At 39.2% G+C, this 27,483-nt stretch overlaps 1 protein-coding gene across 6 annotated transcripts in view; it reads right to left on the reverse strand.

Moving 5' to 3' along the window:
* Nucleotides 1–27,483, reverse strand: part of raph1 (Ras association (RalGDS/AF-6) and pleckstrin homology domains 1) — an 89,529-nt gene that overhangs the window by 22,617 nt on the left and 39,429 nt on the right. For 3 of the 6 annotated variants that reach the window (XM_008114952.3, XM_062962126.1, XM_062962146.1), the window contains 3 exons: nucleotides 26,674–27,200; nucleotides 11,284–11,364; nucleotides 3,014–3,088 (listed from right to left, as the gene is read on the reverse strand). In XM_008114952.3, coding sequence (XP_008113159.3) covers nucleotides 3,014–3,088; nucleotides 11,284–11,364; nucleotides 26,674–27,200 — 683 coding nt within the window. The remainder of the gene's footprint in view (nucleotides 1–3,013; nucleotides 3,089–11,283; nucleotides 11,365–26,673; nucleotides 27,201–27,483) is intronic. The other 3 variants (XM_062962131.1, XM_062962138.1, XM_062962142.1) reach the window with 3 other exon arrangements.

The following is a 27,483-nucleotide window of genomic DNA, read 5'->3' on the forward strand; positions in this document are numbered from 1 at the left end:
ACAATAATAGATTAAAGCACTTTAAAATAATTGAAAGGGTTTTGCAAATCTTTTATAATGTTTTTGGATTTTTTCTGGTACTAAGGATGAATAAGCATACTTGTGTGTTTCACAGTCTTGGGACAGTCCACCAGATGCACAAGGAAAACGACTACTAATGTTGCAGTGACTCATTAATTAGTCTCTATGACAGTTAGATTACTTGTGAAGTGAGTTCATACTGGGTGAGAACAGCCTATAGCAATTACTCATTAAAAGCTATCTAGGCTTTAGATGAATGGAAGTGAGGATGAAACATGAAGTTTTCCCCCCCATTCACACTAACATTCACATCAAACCTATGATTTGCTTATAAAGAACTACAATTAAACTAAACTAACTGACAATGCACCAATAGGCTGAAGAGTTCTATTCTGCTGCTCTAGAAAATAGTTCTTTGATGCAACTCACTGCTTATTTTTATTGGAAAGGGGCTATTGCTTTGGTCCAAACCAGATCCTTGATGCTACTTCAAAACAATATAAAATTTTATCAGTGAACTGTGGTAGTTTTTGGGGGCAATATCCAATATTTAATTACATTGCTGTTTAACAATTTGTTAATACAGAAAATAATGGTATAATTCAGAAATCTTTCACAACCCAGAAAGTGGCTTCGGGGAACACATTTTCATTGAAATTTAATATATACTCCATGGACATGCATTTGAACATGCATTTAAATGCAGACTACCTCTAGGTCTAAAAATACTTTAAAAAGACAATTCAAGTTGAGTACTCCTTATCTATAATTGCAAAATCTGGAATATGCTAAAATCCAAAACTGTCCATGTGGGTGGCTGAAATAGTGACACTTTTGCTTTCTGATGATTCAATATTAAAATATTGTATATAAAATAATCTTCTGGCTCCCATCTCCAAGATATCTCAAATTCAGTATATTCAAATATAGTTATTCCAAAATCCAAAACCCTTCTGGTCCAAAACAGTTTGAATAAAGGATACTCAATCTGCAGTTTAAAAACCACACCACTATTTAAGCTGCATGAGCCCTATACAAAGGATTTTTGAACCAGAGAACATGGAATGGCACAAATGACTTTTTTCTGGGCTACAGGTTTTATATGCTGCAGCGCAACTAGTGATACTCTCCCCTAATTGTAGTAATGAGATCTAGTTTTTCTTTGCAAAGAGATTTGTCTTAATGGACCACTGGCTACATAGTTAATCCTGCACTTCTAATAGACAGGGAATCTTCCATAATGGGAGCAGTAACAATGTCTACTCACTGTGAATGAGCTCAACTCATCCTACAAATGGGAACAACTAAACAAATCTGCTTCATCTTCTTCCCAAGAAGCCAGACCTATGAACCATGAAGAACCCTCTTCTTTAATCAGCCAGGGTCTCTATTTCATATAATGTAGTAAGCAAAACATGGGAAGAAGGTCTGCTGTTGTTTGGCGACATCCACGGTAAATTAGGCTTGCCATGAAGTATGAACAGGACCTATATGTTGCTATATTTCTTAAGCGTCATTTCCATTATCTTAGGAAACACCAATGGGTTTAGAAAGCCTTTGTTTAATGCACCTGTTTAAAATAATAAATCTAACTATTGTAGACCTATTGAAACAAAAAAAAATTGCCCGCGTGCACAGATGTTAGAATTGACTTATTCAATTAATGATATTTTGGATTAATAATATAAATTAGTTTTTAAAATTCAATTGGTTCAATGTAAATATTCAAGATGTGCTATTTCTGAGATTAAAATGTTTCTTCTGTTGCAAAGAAGCAGTGATGATTTTTACAAAATGCAAATACAGTATAAATAGTTTATCAAACTAAAACCAAAATCCACAAAATATGGCAGGGAAGGCAGGTGGAGTAGATTTGTTTATCTGAGACCACCTCTCATCCAGTACGGCAAATTATGAGCATGCTTCACCTAAACTGATAAACTATATTGTGTACCCTCAGCAGCTGGGCCTGCATGCCAATCATAAGAAATGCCAGGACTAAGTACAGAATACAAAACAGTAAGTTTACCTCACACTTAAGCGAAAAACAGATTTCTAGATCTGGAATCTCCACTTCACAAGTATCTGACAATACTTGTCTTGCGGAATCCAAAGCTCAAAAACCATGTGTTCGCCAGGGTGGGAATGGTGTAATCCCCAGATACTACTGAACTGCAAGTTCCAGCTGCATCGGCTAGCATAGTTAATTGGGAACTACAATTCAATACACTGAGTTGCATTAGATTCTGAAGAACCTTGGAATTCTGATTTATTGAAACTGCAACATGTGATGCCAATTCAGTTTTCAAAAACGGAAGGCAGCCAGTAAGAAAAAACTCTCATTCAGTGTGTGGACATTGTATTTTCAGTCTTCCCCTTCTAGTTCCTAATCTCTTGGCCACTCCTCTTTATTTGGGAATGCTGCAGATGTTATGCAAAACAAATTAGATTTGAGAAGCAGCATTTAATGCACCATATACCTATCATACCACTCATACTGAATTACATCAATTCATGTAATTTGTTCTGGGCATAGGAATGGTGCAAACTGTAATTGTGATGTTTTGGGTGGAGCAACACACTATGAACAAACCAGGTTTTATAAATGCTCTTTTCAAAGACATTGTACTACGCAGAAAGATATTACAAAAAGCAAACTAATTCCTTACTATAGCACAACATGGATTTCTTATTAAACAGAACAGTTTACAGATTTTTATTTAAAGGAGGAATTCCATCTTGACAAGCCTTACTTTCTCTGAAGATTCTTTGTAATTTTAATGGGTTCATCCTGGGAAAGGACACATTAATAATATATAGATTTTAAAATACTTTAAAATAAAGACTTCCTCCCCTCTTAACAGAGGACAAGTTATTCTCACAAACACATGAATAGAAACAAAGTCCAAATGTATAGACATGCACACACAGCAGGAACACCACTTTATCTATAAGAAAATGATCACATGCAGGTGAGAAGTAAGAGAATCACCTTGGTCAGCAAATGAGAAGGCTTTCCTGCAATGTTTCTCAGAAGAAGGGAGGTTTCCCTGTCCAAATAGGAGTGCTTGTGCAGAAAAGAAAAGAAAGAAATTAAGTCAAAAGAAAGCCAGTGCAGTAATTTTATAGTGTATGATTAGCAGCAGACAGGTGGCATCTTTTCTTCTTTCCATATGAAGCACAAAGAGAGAATTCTAAGTGAATTTCAAGCTGAAAATAAGCAAGCAAGCAACCAAGAGATTTTTATATGCCTGTGCAATGAAGATTTGTGAACTTCATTGTGCAACTGTAACTCCCTGAGCTACTTGATAGCGATTTTACAAAAATATTAGAGTCAAACGCTACGTAAGTATACAATTAATAAGGATTCTATGCTCTTTCATTTTAAGCAACTAAAACATGTTAGTATGCACCACTATCTTTCAAGCAGAGTTGCTTCAAATTAAAAGCTACACATTTTCATACAACATGTTAGCACACTTGACTTTTTGACTGGATAAAGCACAACGTTACATGAAAACACATGGAATTTTTTTTTTTTACCTTTTATGCTTAGGCATGTATAAATTATTAGTATGGATTTTTTTGCTAGAATATGAATGGGCAGAATATAAACTTTTTTGTAAACCTCCTTAATTCCTGTACTGGGAAAAAGGTAGGAGATAGATACATGTAGATTTCTGGATGATCTGAAGAAAATCAGCAAGGATTTCTAACTCTCACTTACTCAACAGTAAAAACAGAATGACTCTCCTCAAAAACAAATTATAATGGAATGAATGAAAATGAAGCATTAAGCAGAAATGGATTTATGTGTGGAAAGACTATGCACTATGGTTAGTGTGTGTGTGCGCGCAGTGTGCCTTCAAGCCAGTTCTGATTTATAGAAGCCATAACACAAATCTATTACAAAGTTTTCTTGGCAAGATTTATTCAAAGGGGGGATACCTTTGCCTTCCTCTGAGGCTGAGAGACATACCCAAAGTCACCCAGTCAGTTTCCATGAGCAAGGATTCGAACCCTGGTCTCCTGGGTCGTAATCCCAACACTCAAACCAATACACTATTTTGCCTCACTCTGCTTAGAATCAGTATTCAACTATAATTCTTAGAACCAACATATAAGCTTGGGTTTTTTTTTACCAGGGTTTGGATCACAACATTCTTGGTTTGTTGTTTATGTTTGAAAGACCATGCAAACTTGAAGTCTGGCCAATCCTGGATTAAGAATCCATTCAGTTTCCGTAGTTCTCAGATTTGTTGTACTACATTGTTAGGGACAGCAACTCTGATACCTGGGATTGACTCTGCTTCATCAAAAGATCCACCTAGAACGTGTAATCAGTTGATCCTCTTGTAGCCTCTTGTGCGAAGGCAACTCAACTCTAACACAAACAGATCACCCTCACCTTTTAAGCCCATTACAGATGCAGACTAGTCAGCCTAGGTCAAGCAGAGAGACGGTATAAAATCCGTCTGCAGCTGCTAAGCAGATGCCAAACTAATCCCAGATTAGCCTTATGCACTCAAAAGCAACCTGTTTTGTAAAACACAATGGACTCTTCATTTAAAAAAGACAATAAAGATAAAATTGGCTAATTTGATTTAGTTCCATTTTATCCCACTTTAGCCATGGGTGGGCATGGTTGGTCCACCAACACTGCTTCTGTGGCCCCCCTCACTACCTGTCCCCAGCTGAGCTCTCTTTGAATGTACAACATTGTAAGATGGCACAAGGAAAACAACTGAAAGTGGGAAGAAATTGATATGGAAAAAGGCATATTAATCTCTTAATTACTGGATGTTAAAAGTTGGTTGGCTCTGCAGAGTTCTGATGTTTTCTGTGCAGAAATGAGAACTAGTCACTTTCTTAAAAGGAGTACAGAATACATCTAACAATCCAGGTTCAACGCCTTCCTTCCAATTCCTTTTTACTGAGAAGCAACCACTGTGATCGATGGGGGTCTGTTGCCTAGTCACTTGATAAGCTGTTGGTTGCCATTTCAATGATCTCCCATCAGCAATCTCCAGTAACAGCCAGAAAAAGATGAACCCCTGTCACAATTCATGTCAGAAAATGCTCTCATGAGTGGGGAGTGAAATCATTAGCCAATTGGTTCTGATCGACAAGGGAAGAGACCTCAGTCAATCACAGCAGCTTCTTTCCAGTAAGTAGTCCCTGTTTATTCCCTAAAATGTCTTAGTGCCTCATCACACTAGAATTTTAAAGAGTAGGTAAAGCATACACACCTGCTTTCAATCCTATGGTTGCCTCCTGCACAATTCTGAGGTTGTAGTTTAGGGAGAGGCTGGACATAGGTTGGACCTGGTTTTTGTTGTGGACGGAGGAGAGGTCATTGTGGAAGAGCAAAATATTCTTCCATGGTCATAAACTGACCATCATCTAATCAATTTTAGACTAACTGCACCACCTATCCTCCGCGAAGGTGGAGGACCAATTAGGATGATCCGCCCCAGGAGACTTATGGATCCGAATGGATTCCTGATGTCTCTTGGGGAATGTCCTGTCATGAGGGCTGGTGATCCTGTCGATGCCTTGGTCAATCTCTATAACTCGGAGATGACCAGGGCAGTAGACACGATTGCCCCTGAACGTCCCCTCTCATCTCGCAGAGTCAATTCAGCTCCTTGGTTTTCTGAGGAGCTGGCTTTGATAAAGCGGATGAGACAGAGGCTGGAGTGCATCTGGCGTCAATCTCAATGTGTATCTGACCGAACACAGGCTCCCTTAAGGCCTATTCAGCGGCATTGCGGGCAGCCAGAAAGGATTTCTCGGCTGCCCGCATTGCGTTTGCAATTAACAGGCCAGCTGAGTTGTTTCAGGTGGTGGGGGAGCTTCTCCACCCTGGTGGTGGGGAGGCTTTCCCCGACCACCTCACAACTCGATGTGGCGAGTTCGCCCATCACTTTGCAGATAAAGTCACTCAGATACGCTCCAACTTAGACACCAGCTTTTTAAAAAAAAATTATTTGTTATTTTAAGTGTACATAAAAAGTAGGGGAACAATATATAGGAGATAGCAGTAGGGGAAGACTGAAGAGGAAAAAACGAAGAAAAAAAAGAAAGGAAATAAGTTTAGAGGAACCTCCCACCAAAAGCTGTGGTTCCTTTCCAGATTCTCTGCATCAGCTTTGAAACAGTACCACAGGAGGTAACCGAGACATCTGCTTGTCTAGCTTTAATGGATTCATTTCAGACTGTTCAGCCTGATGACGTCAAGGGGATCCTTGCGGCTGTGAGGGCGACCACGTGCGCTTCCGACCCTTGTCCTTCTTGGCTTTTAAAACTTGCCAGTGGGGGGGGGGGGGCTGATAAATTGTTATATGGGGATTATAAATGATTAGGGGCATTTTCCATCTGCCACTGGATGAGGGCTAACAAGCTGAAACTTAATCCTGACAAGACAGAGGTCCTCCAGGTCAGTTGAAAGGCAGATAGGGGTATAGGGTGGCAACCTGTGCTTGACGGGGTCACACTCCCCCTGAGGGCGCAGGTCCGCAGTCTGGGGATCCTCCTGGACTCAGCGCTGATGCTTGATGAAACTTGTACGCCAGCTGCGACCGTACCTCGTGACGTCTGACTTGGCCATGGTGGTTCACGCCTTAGTTACCTCTAGACCGGACTACTGCAATGCACTCTACATGGGGCTGCCTTTGAAGACGGTTCGGAAACTACAGTTGGTACAAAGATCGGCAGCCAGGATAACAGGAGCTGGCTATAGGGAGCAGTCAGCCCTCCTTTATAAACAGCTCCACTGGCTTCCAATAAGTTTCTGGGCCCAATTCAAGGTGCCAGTAATTACTTATAAAGCCCTAAACGGTTCAGGACCTGCTTATCTCAGTGACCGCCTCCTCCCCTATGAATCCACGCAGACCTTGAGATTGTCTGGGGAGGCCCTCCTCTCGCTTCCGCCTCCGTGTCAGGTTCGGTTCGTGGGGACGAGGGAGAGGGCCTTCTCAGCGGTGGCCCCCCGGCTCTGGAACTCCCTCCCTAAGGAGATCAGGCTGGCACTCTCTCTCTCCATTTTTCGTAAGGACCTCAAAACATGGCTATTTCGAAATGCTTTTGACTGAATAGCCCAGTTAGAGATGTAGTTGTCGCAGCCTTCGCACCTTATCCATGTTCCTCTCTTGTTGATTTTATTTTTAAATGAGATTACTCTTCCTGATCACCCTATATTTTATCCTGAGTTTTACGTTGAGCCTGTATAATTTTTGCCTCTCTCTATATATTGCACTATGCTCAGACTCATTGTTCTGATATGCTGTTTTATCCTGTTATATGGTTTTATTGTTTATATTGGTTTTATTGCATGACTGTTTATTATATGTGACATTGGTCTTGTTCCCCATGTGAGCCGCCCCGAGTCCCCCTGGGGGAGATGGGAGTGGGATATAAAAATAAAGCATTATTATTATTATTATTATTATTATTATTATTATTATTATTATTTTGGGATTCTCAGCCAGAGAGGTCCTTGGCCTCCCTAAACCTCAAAATCCAAAATTCTGCAGGAGGTAGCCAAAGGAGTGAAAGCGGGCGCACATGCTTTACCTACTCTTTAAAATGCTAATGTCATGAGGTCATTTGGCTACATTCTTTCATTCTACTCAATATCACTGTTTTCTTTTTGGAAAACCACATTCCACCATACCATTACTTCCTTCTTCAAGGATTAACTAATTACATCAGCAAACTCACATGATCTAAATGAATAAAACCATTATGCTTTTTTACACCAGCAGATTTGAATTTGTGATATCACTGAGAACAACTGAAGGCAATTGTTTAACTGAATGGGAAACAGATGAAAAAATAAGGTTTAGAGCAGTGGTTCCCAAACTTATTTGGCCTACTGCCCCCTTTCCAGAAAAAATATTACTCAGCGCCCCTTAGAAATTATTTTTTTTAAAATTTTAATAGCAATTAATCAGAAAGATATATGTATTAATGCATATGGCAAATGCACCTGTGGCATCACCGCCCCCCCCCCCCCCGGATATCTGCAGCGCCCACCGGGGGCGGTAGTGCCCACTTTGGGAATCACCAGTTTAGAGCATGGCATGGTTATTGTTGTTGCTTTTTTTAAAAAAAGAAACAAATACTTTAACCTCACTTTATTCATCTTGGTCAAGCCACTTAATAACTGACTTTCATGTATTAGTTACATTTTTGCTCTTCTATACTTCAAGATGTTCAGGCTGACATACACAGTTCTCCTCTATTATTGTTCCATCCTAACAACCACCTTGTAAAATAGTTTAGGCAGATGAAGTCCCTGGTCCGAGGCCACCAAGTGAGTTTAATGGCTGACAGACAACTACAGAACTGTAAAGTTCATTTTTAATATAATACCTTGTTTAATTATGTTTAATTATTCTTTTTATAACTACATTTTAGATTTATTACCTTAAGAGGAATACAGGATATAAATTCTGTTCCATACGGCTTCTCTTCACAACAAAATTTTATGTAGATATTCTGAGGTATTCACATAATGCCTACAGTCCAAATTAGTTATACGGTTAACAGCAAAAATTATAATTCTAAATTCTGCATTGTGGATGCATTGATGTTTTCCCAGACACAACACCCAATTACTAGAGATGTTTGCTGTTTTTAGAGACTCAACCGTAAAGGAAGCCCCAGCCATTATGCAGTATTTTGCACTGTGGAGAAACTGACTAATAATTTGCATCTTTCCAAAGATTTCTTTTTTGTTTAAGTTATTGAATGCTTTCGTACCACAAAATAACTGGTGTATATGCAGAATTAAAAAGACTCCACAGATGTACACTTGTTAGTCCCAGTGATGGATGAGGAAAACAAAAACACTCAATATGCCTTTAAGAAAATAAAATTAAGTATGTCCAGAAAGAAAGGACTTACTAGAGCAGTGGTTCTCAACTTGTGGGTCCCCAGATATTTGGCCTTCAACTCCCAGAAATCCTAACAGCTGGTAAACTGGATTTCTGGGAGTTGAGGCCAAAACACCTAAGGACCCACAGGTTGAGAACCACTGTACTAGAGAAACAAAGACAGTTCAGAAGAAATTAAATGTGCAAATCAAAAGCTCTCTACTGCTGAACCCAGCACAGAATTCTGGTAAAAACATGTAATCTCCTAACTTTAAGAACAGGAGAATGTTCTTCTATAAAAGCAGAAAAATATCTAAAGGCAGGAACTCACAAGAAAGGGAAACTGGTAAAAGCTTAAAATATATTTGTTTTTTTTAATTATTTTTAAGAAATTAGAGCACTTCATCAAAAACTGCAATAACCTGCTTCCTCCATCATAACAACCTGCTGTGCTGTGAATCTCATCCCATCCCTGACCACAAAATGATAATGCATGCTGCATATGAATTACTGAATATTATCTTTAAGAATGCTATTTTTATGTTAACAGTTGAAAAAGTTTTATAAACTTCTTACAAATAAGATTTTGAAACTTCTTTAAAAACCTTAGCATATAGCTAATATGTAAATACTTTAAGATAGTCTAGCCAATTTTAAATGCAATAAATTGGAATAAGTTTATTCCAATTTTAGGCAGCAGATGGCAACACTGTTCAGTAGCTAAAGAGCAAAATGCTTTCACTAAGATGGGTAAAATATCATTCACTTATTTTCTGGAAAGAGTGCAGATTGGTACATATTTGAGATTAAAAAAAATTGAGGGGAAACAGAAACTGAATGATGTGTTCATTCCAGCAAAAGGTTTGGAGGGCTTAGCTTTTAAAGGCCTGTCTCTGAATTCTAGCCATGTTTGTGCTACACTTGTTTAGTTAGTTTTTCTGAAAGAAACCACGGCCAAAATTCTGTCTGTTATTTAGCTATGTAAGCAACTGAGTTCATAATTATATAGTATCGTCTCATCCAACCTCCCACTTATTGGACAGTAGCTACTGGTAGCAACTGCGGTCTGTTCCCTATCACAATTCCCCCCTTGTACCAGTAATCATTTGCATGTGGGGTCTGTGGGAAGGTCAGTCAGCTACTTCCTGATCAATAGTGGAACAACAGATTTTGATTACTCACCACAGCTGCTGACTGGTAAGCGGGGATTAGGGGACATTTATGTGGTAGACAAGAATTTTGTAAGGACTTTGTAGATAGCAGACACTGCAATTCTTTATACCCTGATTCACCCAAGGGCTTTCTAATATGTCTTATAAACAAGGAGATGGGACATTAGGATTCAACCAAATGAATTTACTGAAATATAAACATATCAAAAAGTTAAGATTTTCCTGTTACTTAGAAGGCAAAAAGCCTGCCTCTGAAAATCTAGGCCAGTAGTTTCCAATCTTGGTTCTCCTGGTGTTTGGGGTTTCAGTTCCAAAATCCTCCATCAACTATGCTAACTGTTAGGAATTCTGGGTGATGAAGTCCAGAATATCTGGAGTACCAAAGACTAGGAATCACTAATTTAGGTAAATTCATATAAGCATGTACCTGTCTATGGAGATCAAGCTTGAACAGACTTGATATAGTTTTTTCAGGAATGAAAGTACAGTTCTGGAAAAACTATTCTCTAAATTTCATGTGTCCATTTCTAGGCTTTTACATTTTGTTTAAGATTAAATTGGATGTATTTCTCTTTTTCATTTAACGTTTGCTGTTCTATTATATTCTAGTTACCTGAGAATAATATTGAAGCAAGGCATTCACCTCATGTATACGTCAAGGTAGGTTTGGGTGGCAAAATTATGGATTTTGAAATGACTTGTAGATAAATTGAGGGTCATTTCACATAGAGAGGAAAGTGCCAGTGCCACCTCAGGGGACCAGCCACTCCTGACTACCATGACCATTTCCCCACCTAGATATTCTAGAAGACCAGAAGCAACTGTGATGGAGATAGCAAGGAAGAGTAGGGCTTCTTTTAGATTCTCCAAGAGCAGACTAACCCCTTGCCATTCAACACTACTCAAATAAGGGAATGGTTCCTTTTTTAAAATAAGAGTTAATGTATAGGACTTATATTGACCAGTGGATAAGTCAACCCAGGTTTTTTGAGCTGATTTCTTGACTAAAATTTCTAGACTTATACAGAAGTATACACAGCATATTAAAATAATATAGAACTAGCACAACCCAACTCTAAGGAAGGATGTTATATTTCTCCACTGGAAAACATGCTGCTGATTTCTTTCCCTACACATTGTCCATAAAGGAACTATAACAAGAAGCGCACCCAGAGACAGACATGGACACACAAATCCTGCCAGTAACTTACAGGAGCCAATTCAGCCTCTTCTTCAGAAAAGTCAATGTGACGTCTGGCTTGCTTGCTGGAATGTTCCATAGAAACAATATGCTGTGAAAATGCCAGAGGAAGAAGAAAGGAGAAGGAGAAAGGGATGGGGGAGGAACGATTTATTATCATGCAGGATAGGGGCAAGGAATGGCAATATGAATTGAAATACACTGGCCAGCATGCATCATCATTATCAATTTAAATATGAGCTAATTTTCACTCTTTCCCCACATTTCCTCACATACAATTTTGCAGTATCATTTGATGTTGAAGACAGCTCAATTAACCAAATTTTAGGGAAAATTATCTGTTTGATGTTACTTTTGTGCTGTCTCTCAAGCCATCTATCTAAATACAGAGAGGACTAGAAAATAAATAAAATTTCAATTTAAACCTATTTAGGATTGATGTGCAAGACCATCAAGCTCACTCTTCTGCTGATCAATTTGTTCTGTATTCTGAGGCATTGCCAATGAATGAATGAATGAATGAATGCAAACCAATGAATTACTGTAGAGATATTTTATCCTGTAAATTTTTGTTGTCTTTGCTGTTTTTATTGCGTTAAATGAATTTTGATTTGGTTTTTGCTATATTCTTTCATTTATATTTATAAGTTCACTTGTACGAGGTCTGTAAAGAAATACAGCATAAATGATAAACATTTTCCCCAACCTCATGTAGTTGACCTTTGGAATCTCCTCCTAGGAAGGTCCTGTTTTAATTTCATTTTATGATGGCTTTCTGGCCACACACAAAGACCATTTTATTCAGATGAGAATTTTGTTCCAAACTGTCTCGGCTGATTCTGTGGGTTAGATTTTAGCTGGCTGACTTACTGATCTGTTTTCTTTATCACCTGCTTGTTTCATATACTGTTCTGTTTTTATTCAGCCTTGGACAGCATGGTGTGAAAAAGTTAGCTTATAATGAAAAAATGAATCCAGCCTGATTGTGGTTAAAAACCTTTCCACACATGGCAATATTTATTCCAAGAATATATATTATGGAAATACTGAATCAAATACTATTCAACTGCTAACTTAAGAGCCAGCAACCGAAATTGTTTGTCATATCTGCATGCGTGATGTTTACATACAGTTTTATATGTACAAAACTAAAGTCCAACCACACACACACGTGTGTAGCCTGCACTGAATGCATCAAAGAAAGAAACCATGTCCAATAAAACTGGTTGGTGATTTAAGAGCTCAGAGCATCTCACCAATGTGGGCTACATTTATCAAAATAATGTTATTGAAAAATACTTGGAGATCTCTTAAAAACAGATCAATACGTGCTTCAAAGATGTGGCGAAAAAATTCTGAATATGAGACTAGATCTTCTTAAATCACATTTATGATAATTATTTCCCTTTTCTGAAACCTAAAGTCCATACGCAAGACTTTAATTACAAGTTGAATAACTCCTCTGGACCTCTTCCAATGGAAGAGTGAAAGCTTTGCTTTCATTTTTGTTCCAGAAATAACAGATGCTAAACTGCTGATATTTACACTGCCAACAATGCTGCAGGCCAAAATAATACTTCAAGATCATTACTAATAAAATATTATATATTTTACTTCTAAATTAACATACACAAAGCCTCTCAACTGCTTGTGCTGTACTATCATGGATATTTACAAAGCTTTTGTGCATTTCAAAAGGAGTGTTCAGCTTAAGAGTGACATCTGAACAAATCCCAGTCGCCAATACAGTGCTGTGAAAAAGAAATGATTTCTTAAAAAATCTGTTCTTATGTAAGTCACAACTACTTTTTACAATACTAATAGTCATTGACCAAATAAAAGAATGGTTGAAACCCCATTTGCTGGTCTGCATTTTAAGTTAGTTCATGGTTACATGGCAGAGATTAAAATGGATGGCTTCCAATGAATAAAAGCTGCCTGACTTTTTGCAATTCTGTGAACAAAAATGGAATTTGGATTGCTGAAAGTTTTAGTAAGCTATATGTGACCTGGCAGCCTATGAGGAAAAATAGAAAGTGCTAACATCATGATTCAGAGTAATTTAAACGTGTCTTTCCATACAAAGAGAATAGTTACTCCTACAGGAATCACACCAATACTGCTTTATTTGCAAGTTACTAGTGAAGGAAAGCACAAAACTTAATTTCTGCTACCTTTGACACAGGGGAGAATTAAGTTTTAAAATTACTACATCTATAATTTGTAAATACTAGCTTAAAATAATAGAATCATAGAGTTGTAAGAGACTGCATGGGTCATCTAGTCCAATCCCCCGCCAAGCATGAAAAGCACAGTAAAAGTAAATCTTGTATCATTATCCTTTATCACTAAATGACAAGGGTATCATTGATATAACAACAACAACTTTATTACTATTCCGCCCTATCTCCCCGAAGGGACTCAGGGCGAATTCCAACAAACAACGACATACATTCAATGCCTTCAAAAACAGATAAATATTGGCATAAAATCCCAACAAGACCCCACATATGAATACAGCGTTAAAACCTAACATCAAATTAAACCTAATATCAGTGAATTAAGTATAACACCAATAACCTAATCCAATTTAATCAGACAGTATCAGATATGAACTAAGCTAAAATATTTTATATGAAGAAAAGCAGAATGGGACACTGTGAGGGAAGCAGGTGCTAATTTATGTTCCCATGGCCTCTTTGTGCTACATTGGTATGCTTGGGGACGCTATCAGTCAGTATTCATAGCAAGGAATTCTGTCCCAAGCTTCCCGTCCTCTTATCAGGAAGCAGTTACTTCAATTGATACTGGTCTGTTTCCCTGTCAATTGGAAAGCAGTTAACTGACAATCCCACCCCTCTTGTGAATGATCTCTGGTATGTCAGTCACCCATGTCCAAATTCCCTTTTATGCCACAGATCAGTTTCACAACTGGGGAGGTGGGACCATCAGTCACCTGCTTCCTAACCATCAGAGGAATGGACTTTCATCTATCACAGTGGCTGCTTCCCAGAGAGTGAAGACTGGGGATTTTCACAGTCCCTATCTAGTTCTTAAACTAGGGGTAACATCTCTATATATAAAATGATAAAGTTGTTTGCGCAGTGACTATAACAACAAAACTAAACATCCCAGAAATACGAAATTTGGCAACACAATGCAAAAGGCTTGCCTCCAGGTTACAACAACACAACCACACCACAAAACCACAATCCAGACCCACAAAACTCACAACAACGCATCATGCGATAACAACACAACTAAACGCCCCAGAAATACAAAACTTGGCAACACAACACAAAAGCCTTGCCTCCCAGTTGTAACAATACAACCACACCACAAAACCACACTGGACCCACAAAACTTACAACAACGCATCATGACTATAACAATACAACTAAACGCCCCAGAAATACAAAACTTAGCACACAACTAAATGCCCCAGAAATACAAAACTTGGCAACACAACACAAAAGCCTTGCCTCTCAGTTGTAACAACACAACCACACCACAAAACCACAATCCGGACCCACAAAACTCACAACAACGCATTGTGACGATAACAAATACAAAATTTGACAACACAACTCATCCACCTCCCCAATCCCTACATTCACACTTGGCCTCCAAAAAAACAATTACAATAATAACAATGACAACAACAACAACAATAAGAATCAACACCATCACAGGCAAGAAACAGCCAGGCACTGAGGCTGAGAGGCCAGTCAGTGCTACACTGGGCCTCCAAAAAACAATACAGTAGCATCTAACTTATCCAACCTTCATGACCACTACAACAACAATAATAATAAACAGCTACACAGGCAAAACAAAAAAAAGACTATTGTACCACAATAAAAATATAAACCGCACTCAGCAGAATCAGACATTACAACTAACAACAAACCAAAGACAACAGGGATCTCAAGCAATTATCAATCAACACAAAAATTGAAGAAGGTAACAGACTTCAAATACTACTACTAATGTGAATATAAAGAAGGTGGAGGTCACAGCATAAATACAACCTAATGTAGACTGACCAACGCCACCAGACTAAGCCACAGCAACGCGTGGCCGGGCACAGCTAGTAGGGATATAAAAAGCCACAAGTGTGTAACTAGACCCACATTTGAAACCGCCCAACAGGATTCTGGTCATAATCTAGCTGTCATTCTGGCCGATTCAGTCCTATTTTGGAGGGTGGAGTTTTGGAGGTGGAGTACCTAAAATATGGCATCTGCAGAATGTTTTGGGACCTTTGGGTCTAGTTTTGGGCAAAAAAAAAAAGAATAAATCCCAAAGGAGACTTTATGTGCTATAGAATGGATTTAGAAGCTTTGTGTCCATCTACGTTCTCCCTCTACTTTAAAAACCAGGTGATAAGTATATATATAAAAAGAAAAAGACGCAAATGCAATTGTTAGATCAATTTAGGACAAAAGCAACTCGGAAAATACATTCAAGTATCTCAACCAAATGCAGCCTGTCAAGTATTGCCACTTTTGTCTAATGCAAATAAATCACTGATGAGGTCTGTGATTTGTTGTGGTAATGGAAGGGGTGGGGTGTGAGTGCTTCACCTGCTCCACTCCAAGATGGCAAACTTTGGTGACATTTTGGAAAATTACCTAGAGATGTGCATTTTGTAACAAATGGAGATGTGGGATGAACCATTCTGACATGACCATTAAAATTAAAACACACACATGGAGACAGGAGGAGAAAGATGGTTGGTAGAGTAGCCAGGGGTACTTAATTTCAATTCTATGTTTCTCTCCTCTTCCTTTCTTATTTATTTTCTTTCCTCTCTGTTCTTGTTAGCTGACTGAGTGAGGATTTATAACAACTGAAAACAAAACAAAAGTTAAAAGTGGAGCAAACAGATGTCCCAAAAGTCGCCATACATTGAGAAAATGGGAAATTGCAGCTAAATGTATCTTTATTTACGAAGTATTCATTACAAAATTTTACAAAACTCTCTCTCTCTCTCTCTCTATATATATATATATATATACACAGTAGTCTCACTAATCCAAGCTTCACTTATCCAAGCCTCTGGATAATCCAAGCCATTTTTGTAGTCAATGTTTTCAATATATCGTGATATTTTGGTGCTAAATTCGTAAATACAGTAATTACAACACAACATTACTGCGTATTGAACTACTTTTTCTGTCAAATTTGTTGTATAACATGAAGGTTTGGTGCTTAATTTGTAAAATCATAATGTAATTTGATGTTCAATAGGCTTTTCCTTAATCCCTCCTTATTATCCAAGATATTCACTTATCCAAGCTTCTGCCGGCCCGTTTAGCTTGGATAAGTGAGACTCTACTGTGTGTGTGTATGTGTGTGTGTGTGTGTGTGTGTGTGTGTGTGTGTGTGTGTATATATATATATATATATATATATATATATATATATATATATATATATATATATAAAACATGAAATATATATAATTTATAATATGTTTGTTACTTCGAGGACGGACTGTATAAGAATACTGAAAACATAATACAGGAGATAAAGATTTTAAACCACAGGAAACACCATCTTGAACTAGAATCGCTATCCAAACATTTGAAATTCTTAAAGCAACAAAACTTTGAAAACGAAAACAAGCCTGGGAAATGGCTAGCAAGACAGGTAAACAAAAAGAAACAATTGAAGCAAATAATTAAGATCAAAATAGGGGATAAAGAATTAAATACAGATAAGGAAATATTAGAAGAGTTCCAAAGGTTTTATAAACAACTCTATACCCAAGAACAGATATCAAAAGAAGATATTTCCTGCTATTTAGGAAAATTCAAATTACAAAAGATTACAGAAGTACAGAGGGAAGCATTAAACAAAGAAATAACTGAGGAGGAAATAGAGAGGGCCATCAATAGCTTGGACCCTAATAAAGCCCCTGGCCCAGATGGGTATACAGTGGGGTACTACAAAAACATGAAGGAGGAACTAATACCATTGCTAAAAAAAGTAATGAATAGGGCGCTTACAAATAAAGAAGTCCCAGAAAGCTGGAAAAATGCAGAGATTGTGATGATCTATAAAGAAGGGTCAGAGAAAACAGATTTATGTAACTACCGGCCAATCTCACTATTAAATTCCAACTATAAAATATTTGCGAATATTATGGCTGCACGTTTGAAAAATTTCCTACAAGATTGGATAGGAGAGAAGCAGACAGGCTTTCTCCCAAATAGAAATTTGAAGGACAATATCCGAACAGTTTTAGATTTAACTGAATATTATGAGACGAATAATCAAAAAGAATTGGCATTATTAGGAATTGACGCGGAGAAAGCCTTCGATAATCTTAATTGGGATTTTTTAAACTATTGATTGAGGAATTAGACATGGGCTTTCATTTTAACAATGCAATTAGTGCAATTTATTAAAAGCAGACAGCAAAGATTTTTATCAATGGCCAAATTTTGGAAGAAATTATGATCCTGTCGATGCCTTGGTAGATCGCTATAATAGCGAGGTGTCCAGGGCAATTGACATGATCGCCCCCGAACGTCCCCTCTCGTTGCGAAGAGTCACTTCGGCTCCCTGGTTCACGGAGGAGCTGGCAGTGATGAAGAGCTCGAGGAGGGGACTAGAGTGCCGCTGGCGGAAAACTCGTAGCGTTGCTGACCGAGCACAGGCTAGAGCCACTATTAGGGCCTACTCCGCGGCTTTGCGGGCAGCCAGGAAGACCTTCACGACTGCCCGCATAGCGTCTGCAACTAACAGACCATCAGAGTTGTTTCAGGTCGTCGAGGAGCTCCTTCCCCCCCTGAGGGGGGAGGGGCACCCGAAGACTTGGCAACTCGGTGCAGCGAGTTCGCGCACCACTTTGCAGACAAAGTCGCTCAGATTCGCTTTGACTTGGACGTTAGCTTTGTTGCAATGCCAAAAGAGGTAACTGAGGCACCTGTCTGTTCGAACTTGTAGGATTCGTTTCAGCTCGTTCACCCGGATGACATGGACAGGATCCTTGGGGCGGTGAGAGCGACCACTTGCTCTGCGGATCCTTGCCCCTTGTGGCTAATTAAATTGGCCAGAGGAGGGTTGGTAGAGTGGTTTGTGATGATAATTAATGCCTCTTTGGACCAAGGCAAATTTCCATCTGTCCTCAAACAGGCCATAGTGAGGCCCATATTGAAGAAGGCCTCCCTTGATCCGACCATTCTAAACAACTACAGACCAATCTCGAACCTCCCTTTCTTGAGCAAGGTCCTGGAGTGGGTGGTTGCCTCGCAGCTCCGGGGTTTCCTGATGACACCGATTTTCTGGACCCATTGCAGTCCGGCTTTAGACCTGGTCACAGTACTGAGACGGCTTTGGTCGCCTTGGTGGATGACCTCCGCAGGGAACTGGACAGGGGGAGTGTGACCCTACTGGTTCTCTTGGACATCTCAGCGGCTTTCGATACCATCGACCATGGTATCCTTCTGGGACGGCTCTCTGGATGGGCCTTGGGGGTACTACTCTGCAGTGGCTCCAGTCCTTCCCGGAGGGCCGTTTCCGTTTCCAGTGAAGCTGGGGGAACCTGCCCGGACCCCTGGCCATTGACCTGTGGGGTCCATTCTGTCCCCCATGCTTTTTAACATCTATATGAAACCACTGGGCGAGGTCATCCGGAGTTTTGGAGTTCTGTGCCATCTCTATGCTGATGACACTCAACTCTACTACTCCTTTCCACCGAACTCCAAGGAAGCCCCTCGGGTACTGGACCAGTGCTTGGCGACTGTGATGGGCTGGATGAGGGCGAATAAGCAGAAGCTTAATCCCGACAAGACAGAGGTCCTCCAGGTCAGTCGTATGTCCGATCAGGGTATTGGGTGGCTACCTGTGCTTGACGGGGTCGCACTCCCCCTGAAGGCGCAGGTCCGCAGTTTGGGGGTCCTCCTGGACTCAGCGCTGATGCTTGATGCTCAGGTGTCGGCAGTGGCCAGGAGGGCCTTTGCACAATTAAAACTCGTGCACCAACTGCGACCTTACCTCGTGAAGTCTGATCTGGTCATGGTGGTCCATGCCTTAGTTACCTCTAGACTGGACTATTGCAATGCACTCTACGTGGGGCTGCCCTTGAAGACAGCCCGGAAACTCCAACTAGTCCAACGTTCGGCAGCCTTGCTTCTAACTGGAGCTAATTATAGGGAGCGTTCAACCCTCCTGCTTAAGGAGCTCCACTGGCTGCCGTTCACCTTCCGGACCCAATTCAAGGTGCAGGTGATAACCTACAAAGTCCTGAATGGTTTGGGACCCTCCTACCTTAGTGATCGCCTTTCCCCCTACGAACCTGCATGATCTCTTCGTTCGTCAGGGAGGCCCTCATCTCGTTCCCACCTCCGTCACAAGCGCGGTTGGTGGGGACGAGGGAGAGGGCCTTCTCCGTGGTGGCCCCCCGGCTCTGGAACTCGCTCCCCAGGGAAATCAGGAAAGCCCCCACCCTGGTAGCATTCAGAAAGAGCTTGAAAACCTGGCTCTTTACTCAGGTCTTTAGATAAAGATTGCTCATCCCCATAGCAATCTGTATCTGTGACCATTCTTGTTCTCACTCTTTCGATGTATTCTATTTCTATATATGTTAATAAAAAATTTTGAAGAAAAAAAAGAATACTGAAGACATGAAATACACTATGGAACTGTAAATGAAAAGGATTGAAATGGAGGATATTGCCAAATAGGGTCAGAAGAAGCCATTGACGCCACCTGCCGTTTATAGCTTGAAAACAAAAAACAGTAGCAAAAACCTAAGGAAATAAAATTACAGAAAAATCTAAGGAAATAAAATGTTATAATCAGATTGATTATAAAATTCCCAACTCTGTTATGAATCCACCTTTTAAAAAAAAGAAATCTCAAGCAAGAATTACTTGATTCAAGAAAAATAAGGAGGTGGCTGAGGGACAGCAGTTCTCAGACACTAACACTGACCTTACAGGGTCACTCTCAAATTATAATGAAGATCACAAAGAAGACTTTAACCTAGTTAGATCATCTGCTGAGTTGTATTTTGCAAAGAGCCCTGTAACCTGAGGGTGAATCCAGACTGATCAAGTGATTAATAACAAAGGAAATTCTAAGCATAAAAGAGTCTCATGCCAGTCTTCCAACACAAGTGAGAAAGTATTATTAGCAGAGGACATTGAACATATAAAATCCCTTCTATCTGATAATAAAATTCTTTCTATTCTGGTAGAAATTTGCAAATCTTTCTGGATAAAACCTAATAAAAAGGCTATGAATCCTTGAAAGAAATCAATATACTGCTCTCTACTAGAAGAAACAGATCAACAAAAAAGACTCATAACATTCACAAGGGAAATAGCACAACTGTAAGATATATAATGGAACAGCAAATTACAAACACACAGAAATTGGAAACGGGAAGCTAAGAGGGATTTTAAACATACTAGAAAAGTAATCTTCTCCGCCTGAGCATTGGAAGTTGTCTAGGGCTTCTTTACCAGAGATTTCCTTGAGAATCTTGAGGGAGGGATAACCTGGCCACATCCACACTGGATCCACAAATGGATAGTTCATGGAAGAGTGCACTGAGACCTCCACACCTAAACTGATTATGGAATTATCATGGGAAAGGGACCATTAACCAATTATTTCCACTGTGAAAAAAACCAACTATTCTGCAGTGCGACAGTGCTTGGAGTGCAATGACATCTGATGTCATGTGATCATGCTGATGCAAAAGCAGGACTATTGCATTACTGTGAAGCTATAACAGTATGGCGCGACCTGCAACCCAAGGAATGTGATAATCCTGAGACCCTTGGACTTTGCACTTGATGAATTATTTTTTGATAATACTGAAAAGGACTTATTATATACTCCTTCTGTGTCCTGCCTCATGAGGCCTGGAATAAAATGTCCAGTTTTGACCTTTTATTTATTTTTATCTGATTAGTACAAAGAAGGGACAGAAGGTTTATGCAGGCAAAATGTGACCTATTAGGTTCCAGAGACTTCTGATGCAGCTCACCAGGCAATTTTATTGGAAGACATTAAATCTTTCTTTTCCTCCAAAAGATCAGGGAGTGTGATAGATTGAAATGGTTTTGAAACAAATATCTTAAAATCAGTGCCCAGGTATAAAGGGAGGTTGCTCTAAGGGAGGTTTTGGGACACTCATCTCAGCCATGCCTTGAGCTGCCTTCTTTGACATTGATTTCTTGCCTACTTCTATGATTGCTCTGGATATTAAATTGTGTTCATTTTTTTCTGGTGTTAATTTATACTATGCCAAAGATGGACAAATAAGGATAAGTGGTTCAGGACACAATCCATAAGATTGCCAAAAGATGTTTTATACTTGTATGGGAATCTAACTCTATATGTGCAAAATTGTTGATTACGAAACAATCCTCCAAGCCAACATCCCCATCTTTAAATCTAAATCTTAGTTTTTTTAATATAATTTATATAGGAAGTTGAATATGACATCTTTACCTGTTGCTAAAGAATATAACATTTTAATTAAGGAAAAAAGAAACAGGCACTGAGAATGAATAGGTAGAAATTAATTGACATAGTCAGCTACAGTCTAAGGATTGGCAAAGCATCTTACATCGATTAGGTTTTCATACTTTTGTGAAGACCTTGGAATCACTTTTCAACTATATGCATTTACGGAGACAATCAGGAGACTCGTTAACACAACAAGACCTCGAAGGTCTCCCTGATTGCCCCCCTGCTTCATTATCTGAAATCGGCAGGCTCCTTTCTGGACTTAAATTGGCAAGTCAAATTCAGAGTGTTTTCTTTACATGTATTAATCACATGAATTCCAGCTGATTGGAAGCTTCCAATAACAATCCCAATTGACAAAAAAGGTCATATTCTTCCAATTACAAACCAATTAGTCTTTCAAATATTATCAGTAAATTGTACTCCAGTCTTCTTCTAGAGAAATTATCAAATTGGATCAAAGGGGGGGAATTCTGGAAAAGGAGCAAAGAGATGTTAAGTCTGGGTGTTCTTTAGCTGATCAGGGATCAATAGTATATTATTTGTTAGAAAAATATTCTTTATCTACTGGAGGGGATCACTTTATGTAGCTTTTCATAGATTGCATTTCATGTGATCACAAATATAGACTGTGGCACAAACTTGAAGCCACCAACATTGATAGGGTGCTTGTTGATTTTTATTTGCGGTATTTATGCTAAAACACATATTCTAGAGAGATGTAATCATGAAGTCATGTGACTAAATCAGCGTTTCTCAACCTGGGAGTTGGGGCCCGGGAAGGGGGGGGGAATTGCAAGGGGGGTTCAGAGAGGTTGCCAAAGACCAGTATTTTCTGTTGGTCATGGGGGTTCTGTGTGGGAAGTTTGGCCCAATTCTATCGTTGATGGGGTTCAAGGTGCTCTTTGATTTTAGGTGAACTATAAATCCCAGAAACTACAACTCCCAAATGTCATGGTCTATTTTCCCCCAAACTCCACTAGTGTTCAAATTTGGGCATATTAAGTTTTTGTACCAAGTTTGGTCCAGAGAGTCCGCAGTGCTGGATGTAGGTGAACTACAACTCCAAAACTCAAGGTCAATGCCCACCAAACCCTTCCAGTATTTTCTGTTGGTCATGGGAATTCTGTGTGTCAAGTTTGGTTCAATTCCATTGTTAGTGGAATTCCGAATGCTCTTTGATTGTAGGTGAACTATAAATCCCAGCAATTGCAACTCCCAAATGACAAAATCAGCCCCCCCCCCCCCCCCCCCGTATTCAAATGTAGGCATATTGGCTATTTGTGCCAAATTTGGTCCAGTGAAAGACAATACATCCTGCATATCAGATATTTACATTACGATTCATAACAGTAGCAAAATTTCAGTTATAAAGTAGCAATGACAATAATTTTATGGTTGTGAGTCACCACAACATGAGGAATTGTATTAAGAGGTCACAACATTAAAAAGGTTGAGAACCACTGGACTAAATCAATACCTACACATTCTGGGAATAAAACATGAATGAATCTTGCCACTACTCAGTTCAACATTTATAGTAATTCCTTGATTAAGGCACTTTCTGAAATAAATTTCCTTCCTCCTAAATTGGCAGGGACAACTGTATGCATTCTATTCTATGAGGAATGAAAAGTTGAATGAAAAGTAATGCATCCACCTTCGTAACTCCTTGTAAAGCAGGTACTGGCTTGTTCAGTAGACTCTCCTCTACAGTTCCATTTGGCGGGAAGCCTTAGCATTGAATGGTTGTGTTGATAAAGTGTGAAATATGGAAACCTGCGCAGACGGTCAGTCAATGCGACTTAAGCAACGTGCAGTCATTGAAGCTGTTTATGGTCATTGTGTGGATGTGAGTAGTTGCGTCGTTGGGCGAGTAAGTTTAAAGATGTTGAGGTGGAAACATCTGACTTGCGTTACAAAGAGTTGGATACCCTGTGACAGCCACCACCGAGTTTCACAAGCAAAAGGTTGACAGATTGATTCAGGACAATCGTCGTACCACTCAGAGAGAAATTTCAAGCATAATCGGCATTTCACAAGAACGTGTGGGTCACATTATTGCTTTGCTTGGCTATTGGAAGATATGTGCACGATGGGTACCCAGGATGCTGATACCTGAAATGAAAGTGCAGGGACTTGAAATTTGCCAGGAACTCCTCTCGCGTTACGAGAATGAAGGTGACACCTTTCTCCATTCAATTGTGACAGGAGACAAAACGTGGGTACACCATTGCCCGGAGACAAAGCGTCAGTCTATGGAATATCGACACAAAGACTCGCCCCAGAAAAAGAAATTCAAGACACAGCCCTCATGGCAACAGTGTTCTGGGATGCCGATGGTGTTATCCATGTTGATTTCCTTGAACGTGGAACAACAATAAATTCAGAGCGTTACATCACAATGCTGTGAACTTTGAAACGATGGCTAACAAGGGTCCGAAAGGAAAAGGGAAATGTTTTCCTGCAGCATGACAATGCCAAACCACATACTTCACATGCCACCACAGCAGAACTTCAGAGACTGGATCTCACCACCGTAGGTCCAGTCCAGATTTAGCACCGTCTGACTTCTACCTGTTCCCAATAATGAAAGAAGATCTGCGGGGACATCATTATGCTTTCTGATGAAGATGTTGAGAGAACTGTGAGACGCTGGTTGCGGAAACTGAGTGTCGACTTCTTCCGTGACGGCTTCAGAAAACTTGTTCATCACTGGCAGAAAATGTATCCAATTGTCTGGTGATTATGTGGGAAAGTGAATAGTGGTAGTTAAAGAGCACATTCTAAGGATTATTTCTGCGTTTGATTTACTAAAACATTCCCATCCAAACCCAAGTAACGAAGGGGGAGGCATTACTTTTCATTCAACCCTCATATGTAGATTATGTAACACCTCTGTCCTTGTCATGTGTGTGTTTGAGATCTTCAAAGAGAATAGAAGTAGCACTGTAGCAGAAAGATGTACCACACTGACCTATGTTGTAATTTTTCAAAAGTGTATTGAATCTAGTATTAGGAAAAAGGAGGGGCCCTTATGAATTAACTACTACTATAGAGAGCCAGCATGATGTAGTGGTTTTAGCACTAGAGACCAGGGTCCAAATATGCACTTGACTATGGAAACCCAAAGTAATTTGGTGAGTCACAAACACTCAGCTGCAGAAGGCCTTATAGTGGGTTTTCCTAAGGATTGCCATAAGTCAGTAATTACTTATAGTCTATCAGTGAAAGCGTATTTATGAACGAATAGTCAATTCACACATTGCACCTATAACTGTTTTATGCACAAACAGAAAAGGAGTGTGTGTATGCATGAATATGCCAAAGTTTTGTTTTGAAATGCATGCATCATACAAGTATGTTTAATTGCATAGGAAGAGACACATAGCATAACATGAAATCTAAGTGAGTAGTCACTAGTCTAAATATCTCTAAGAATATGAAATTCAATTTTACTGGCTTTTAAACCGAGGACCTGCTATTTATTGGCCTCGTTTTTGAATGTGATTTTGTAATGTTTTTTAACTTAATATTTAATGCTTAATTGCTGAATTTTAACTTTGTTTTAATTATCTGCTTCTCATCCTAGGAATATTTATTTGGAAATGCAAGCCATTATGAAATAAAATAATATCTGACATGCTGTCATATGTCAGGGAAAAAAACTGAAGTCCATTTTTATTGAAATAAGATAGCCCATTTTGGGGTTCAATTAAGATATGGAATGTGTTTAAGTGTGCTCTTTATAATTGCAAATCCGATTCTTGAGGCAAAATTCTCTGAGACCTAAGCATCTCCGTTTTTTTTTACCATATGTACTACATCTCCTAAGACCTAAAGGGCTAGAATGATTTTAAGAATAATGTCTTGAAGAGTATGGATGACATCTGGTAATATTTACTGAAACCCCTTCCCCTGATACACAAACACACACCTTTTTCTACTAAAGTCCTTAAACCAAACAATACTCTGATTAGTTTAATATGTGAAATTCAACATGTACATTCCTCGTGGTCTCTTAATTTTCCTCCTAAATTTATCAAATTCATGTTTCATTAGTGCTAAGAACACCTAGTGCAGGCAGTCCGTTAGTTATGAACAAGATAGGTTTCTATAGGTTTGTTCTTAAATTGAATTTGCTTGTAAGTAGAACAGGTATGCTTTGGCTAGCATAGGGAAGGATTAACACCACTTTGGTGATTGTTTTGCTGCCTGTGCCCATTCAAAAGGTTTCACCTCTTTCTGTCCCTGTGATAATTGGATTTTGAAAAAACTGGCTTGTTGTGGAAACAAGGAATGGTGAGAAAGCTTCAGTGGATACACTTTCCCCCCATAACTCTTTCAGGAGCATTTTTCCCTTCCAAGGAGTGGATTTCTCTCATTTCCCATTGTCTCATGCCCCTTCTTAACTATGAGTTGTTCATAAGTTGGATGTTTGTAACTCGGTGAATGCCTCTAATATAATTCTTCCTCTATGTAATTCAAGAAACATATACCTGCCGTTTCATGTTCCTAACCTGGCAACTCTTTCCTACCTAAGCCTTCTGTTTTTCCTATCCACCTTTATCTTAGAAATGACTCTCTTATACTCTTTTGAGAAGAATTAGTTGCATTAAAATTTTACTGTTTTAAGATGAAACACAGTAGCTCTGTCCAAGAAATCAATACTAATTCCTCACTTGACTGTCATATTTTATACCTTTGACCATTTAGACATGTTTAAATATTTCAGTGTTAACTATGCAACGTGAAAAGAAGCAAGACAGTTAAAGACAGGAAGATGACAATTTTCTCCAAAAGATTTTTGAAATATATATAAAACGTATTTTTAAAAGTCATCAAGATTCACTAATGAGTTGTATTTTAAAAGCTTAATTACAATGAAAAATGAATTATACTTTACCTCACTAACTGGTTGCCCTTGTTGAGTCAAATCCAGTTCCTGAGGTCTTGTCACCTTATCGATGTCTAAGGAGTCCATACTGGAGGCTGCTGACGTGATGCTAGAACGGGAGGAAGTACTAATAGAACGAACTTCAGCATCACTCACAGTACCTGCCGATGCTGTTCTCCTATGTTGGGTAGCAACTATAGGTTTGCTGTCTTCCATTACAGGTTGCTGAGCAGCTTCATCCATACTCAGAGATGCTTTTTCTAGCTGTGCAGTAATATCATCCAAAGAAAAGATAGCATGTGAAGGCTTTGTTGCCCTACTAGATGATGAAGATGACAATCCTTTCATACTGCTGTGTTTGGCAGCAACCCGAACACTGCCAGGTGGTTTTTGAGCCATTTTTCCATCTGCAGCAAAGCGTTTCATTGACATACTGTTTGCAGATTGTGATCCAATGCTACTGAGCTCCTGTTCTATGGAACAAAGGTCGGCCATCAGAGCATCAAGATCTACGGCTTCTCCCTGATTCAGGGCTTCTGTAATGAACAACAGGAATATTATCAGCAACCCAAATTCTATCTCTATGCTCAACTGTGTTAAACACTTCATTATCCTGGTGCTGAGCTTACATACTTTAATCTATGGCAGTACTTTCTTAAATTTCTTATCTTCACTGACATCTGATGAGAAACTGAGAGTCTGCCACAGAATACCCGCACATTGCATTCTGGTTTATGCTCTAGGAGGCAGACTTGGTTCACGAGGAGCACATCCACCAAATGTTAGTCCTCACATTAACTATCTTCCTGCCTTAAAACA

The sequence above is a fragment of the Anolis carolinensis genome, chromosome 1, assembly GCF_035594765.1.
Source record: "Anolis carolinensis isolate JA03-04 chromosome 1, rAnoCar3.1.pri, whole genome shotgun sequence".
NCBI classification, from domain to species: Eukaryota; Metazoa; Chordata; class Lepidosauria; order Squamata; family Dactyloidae; genus Anolis; species Anolis carolinensis.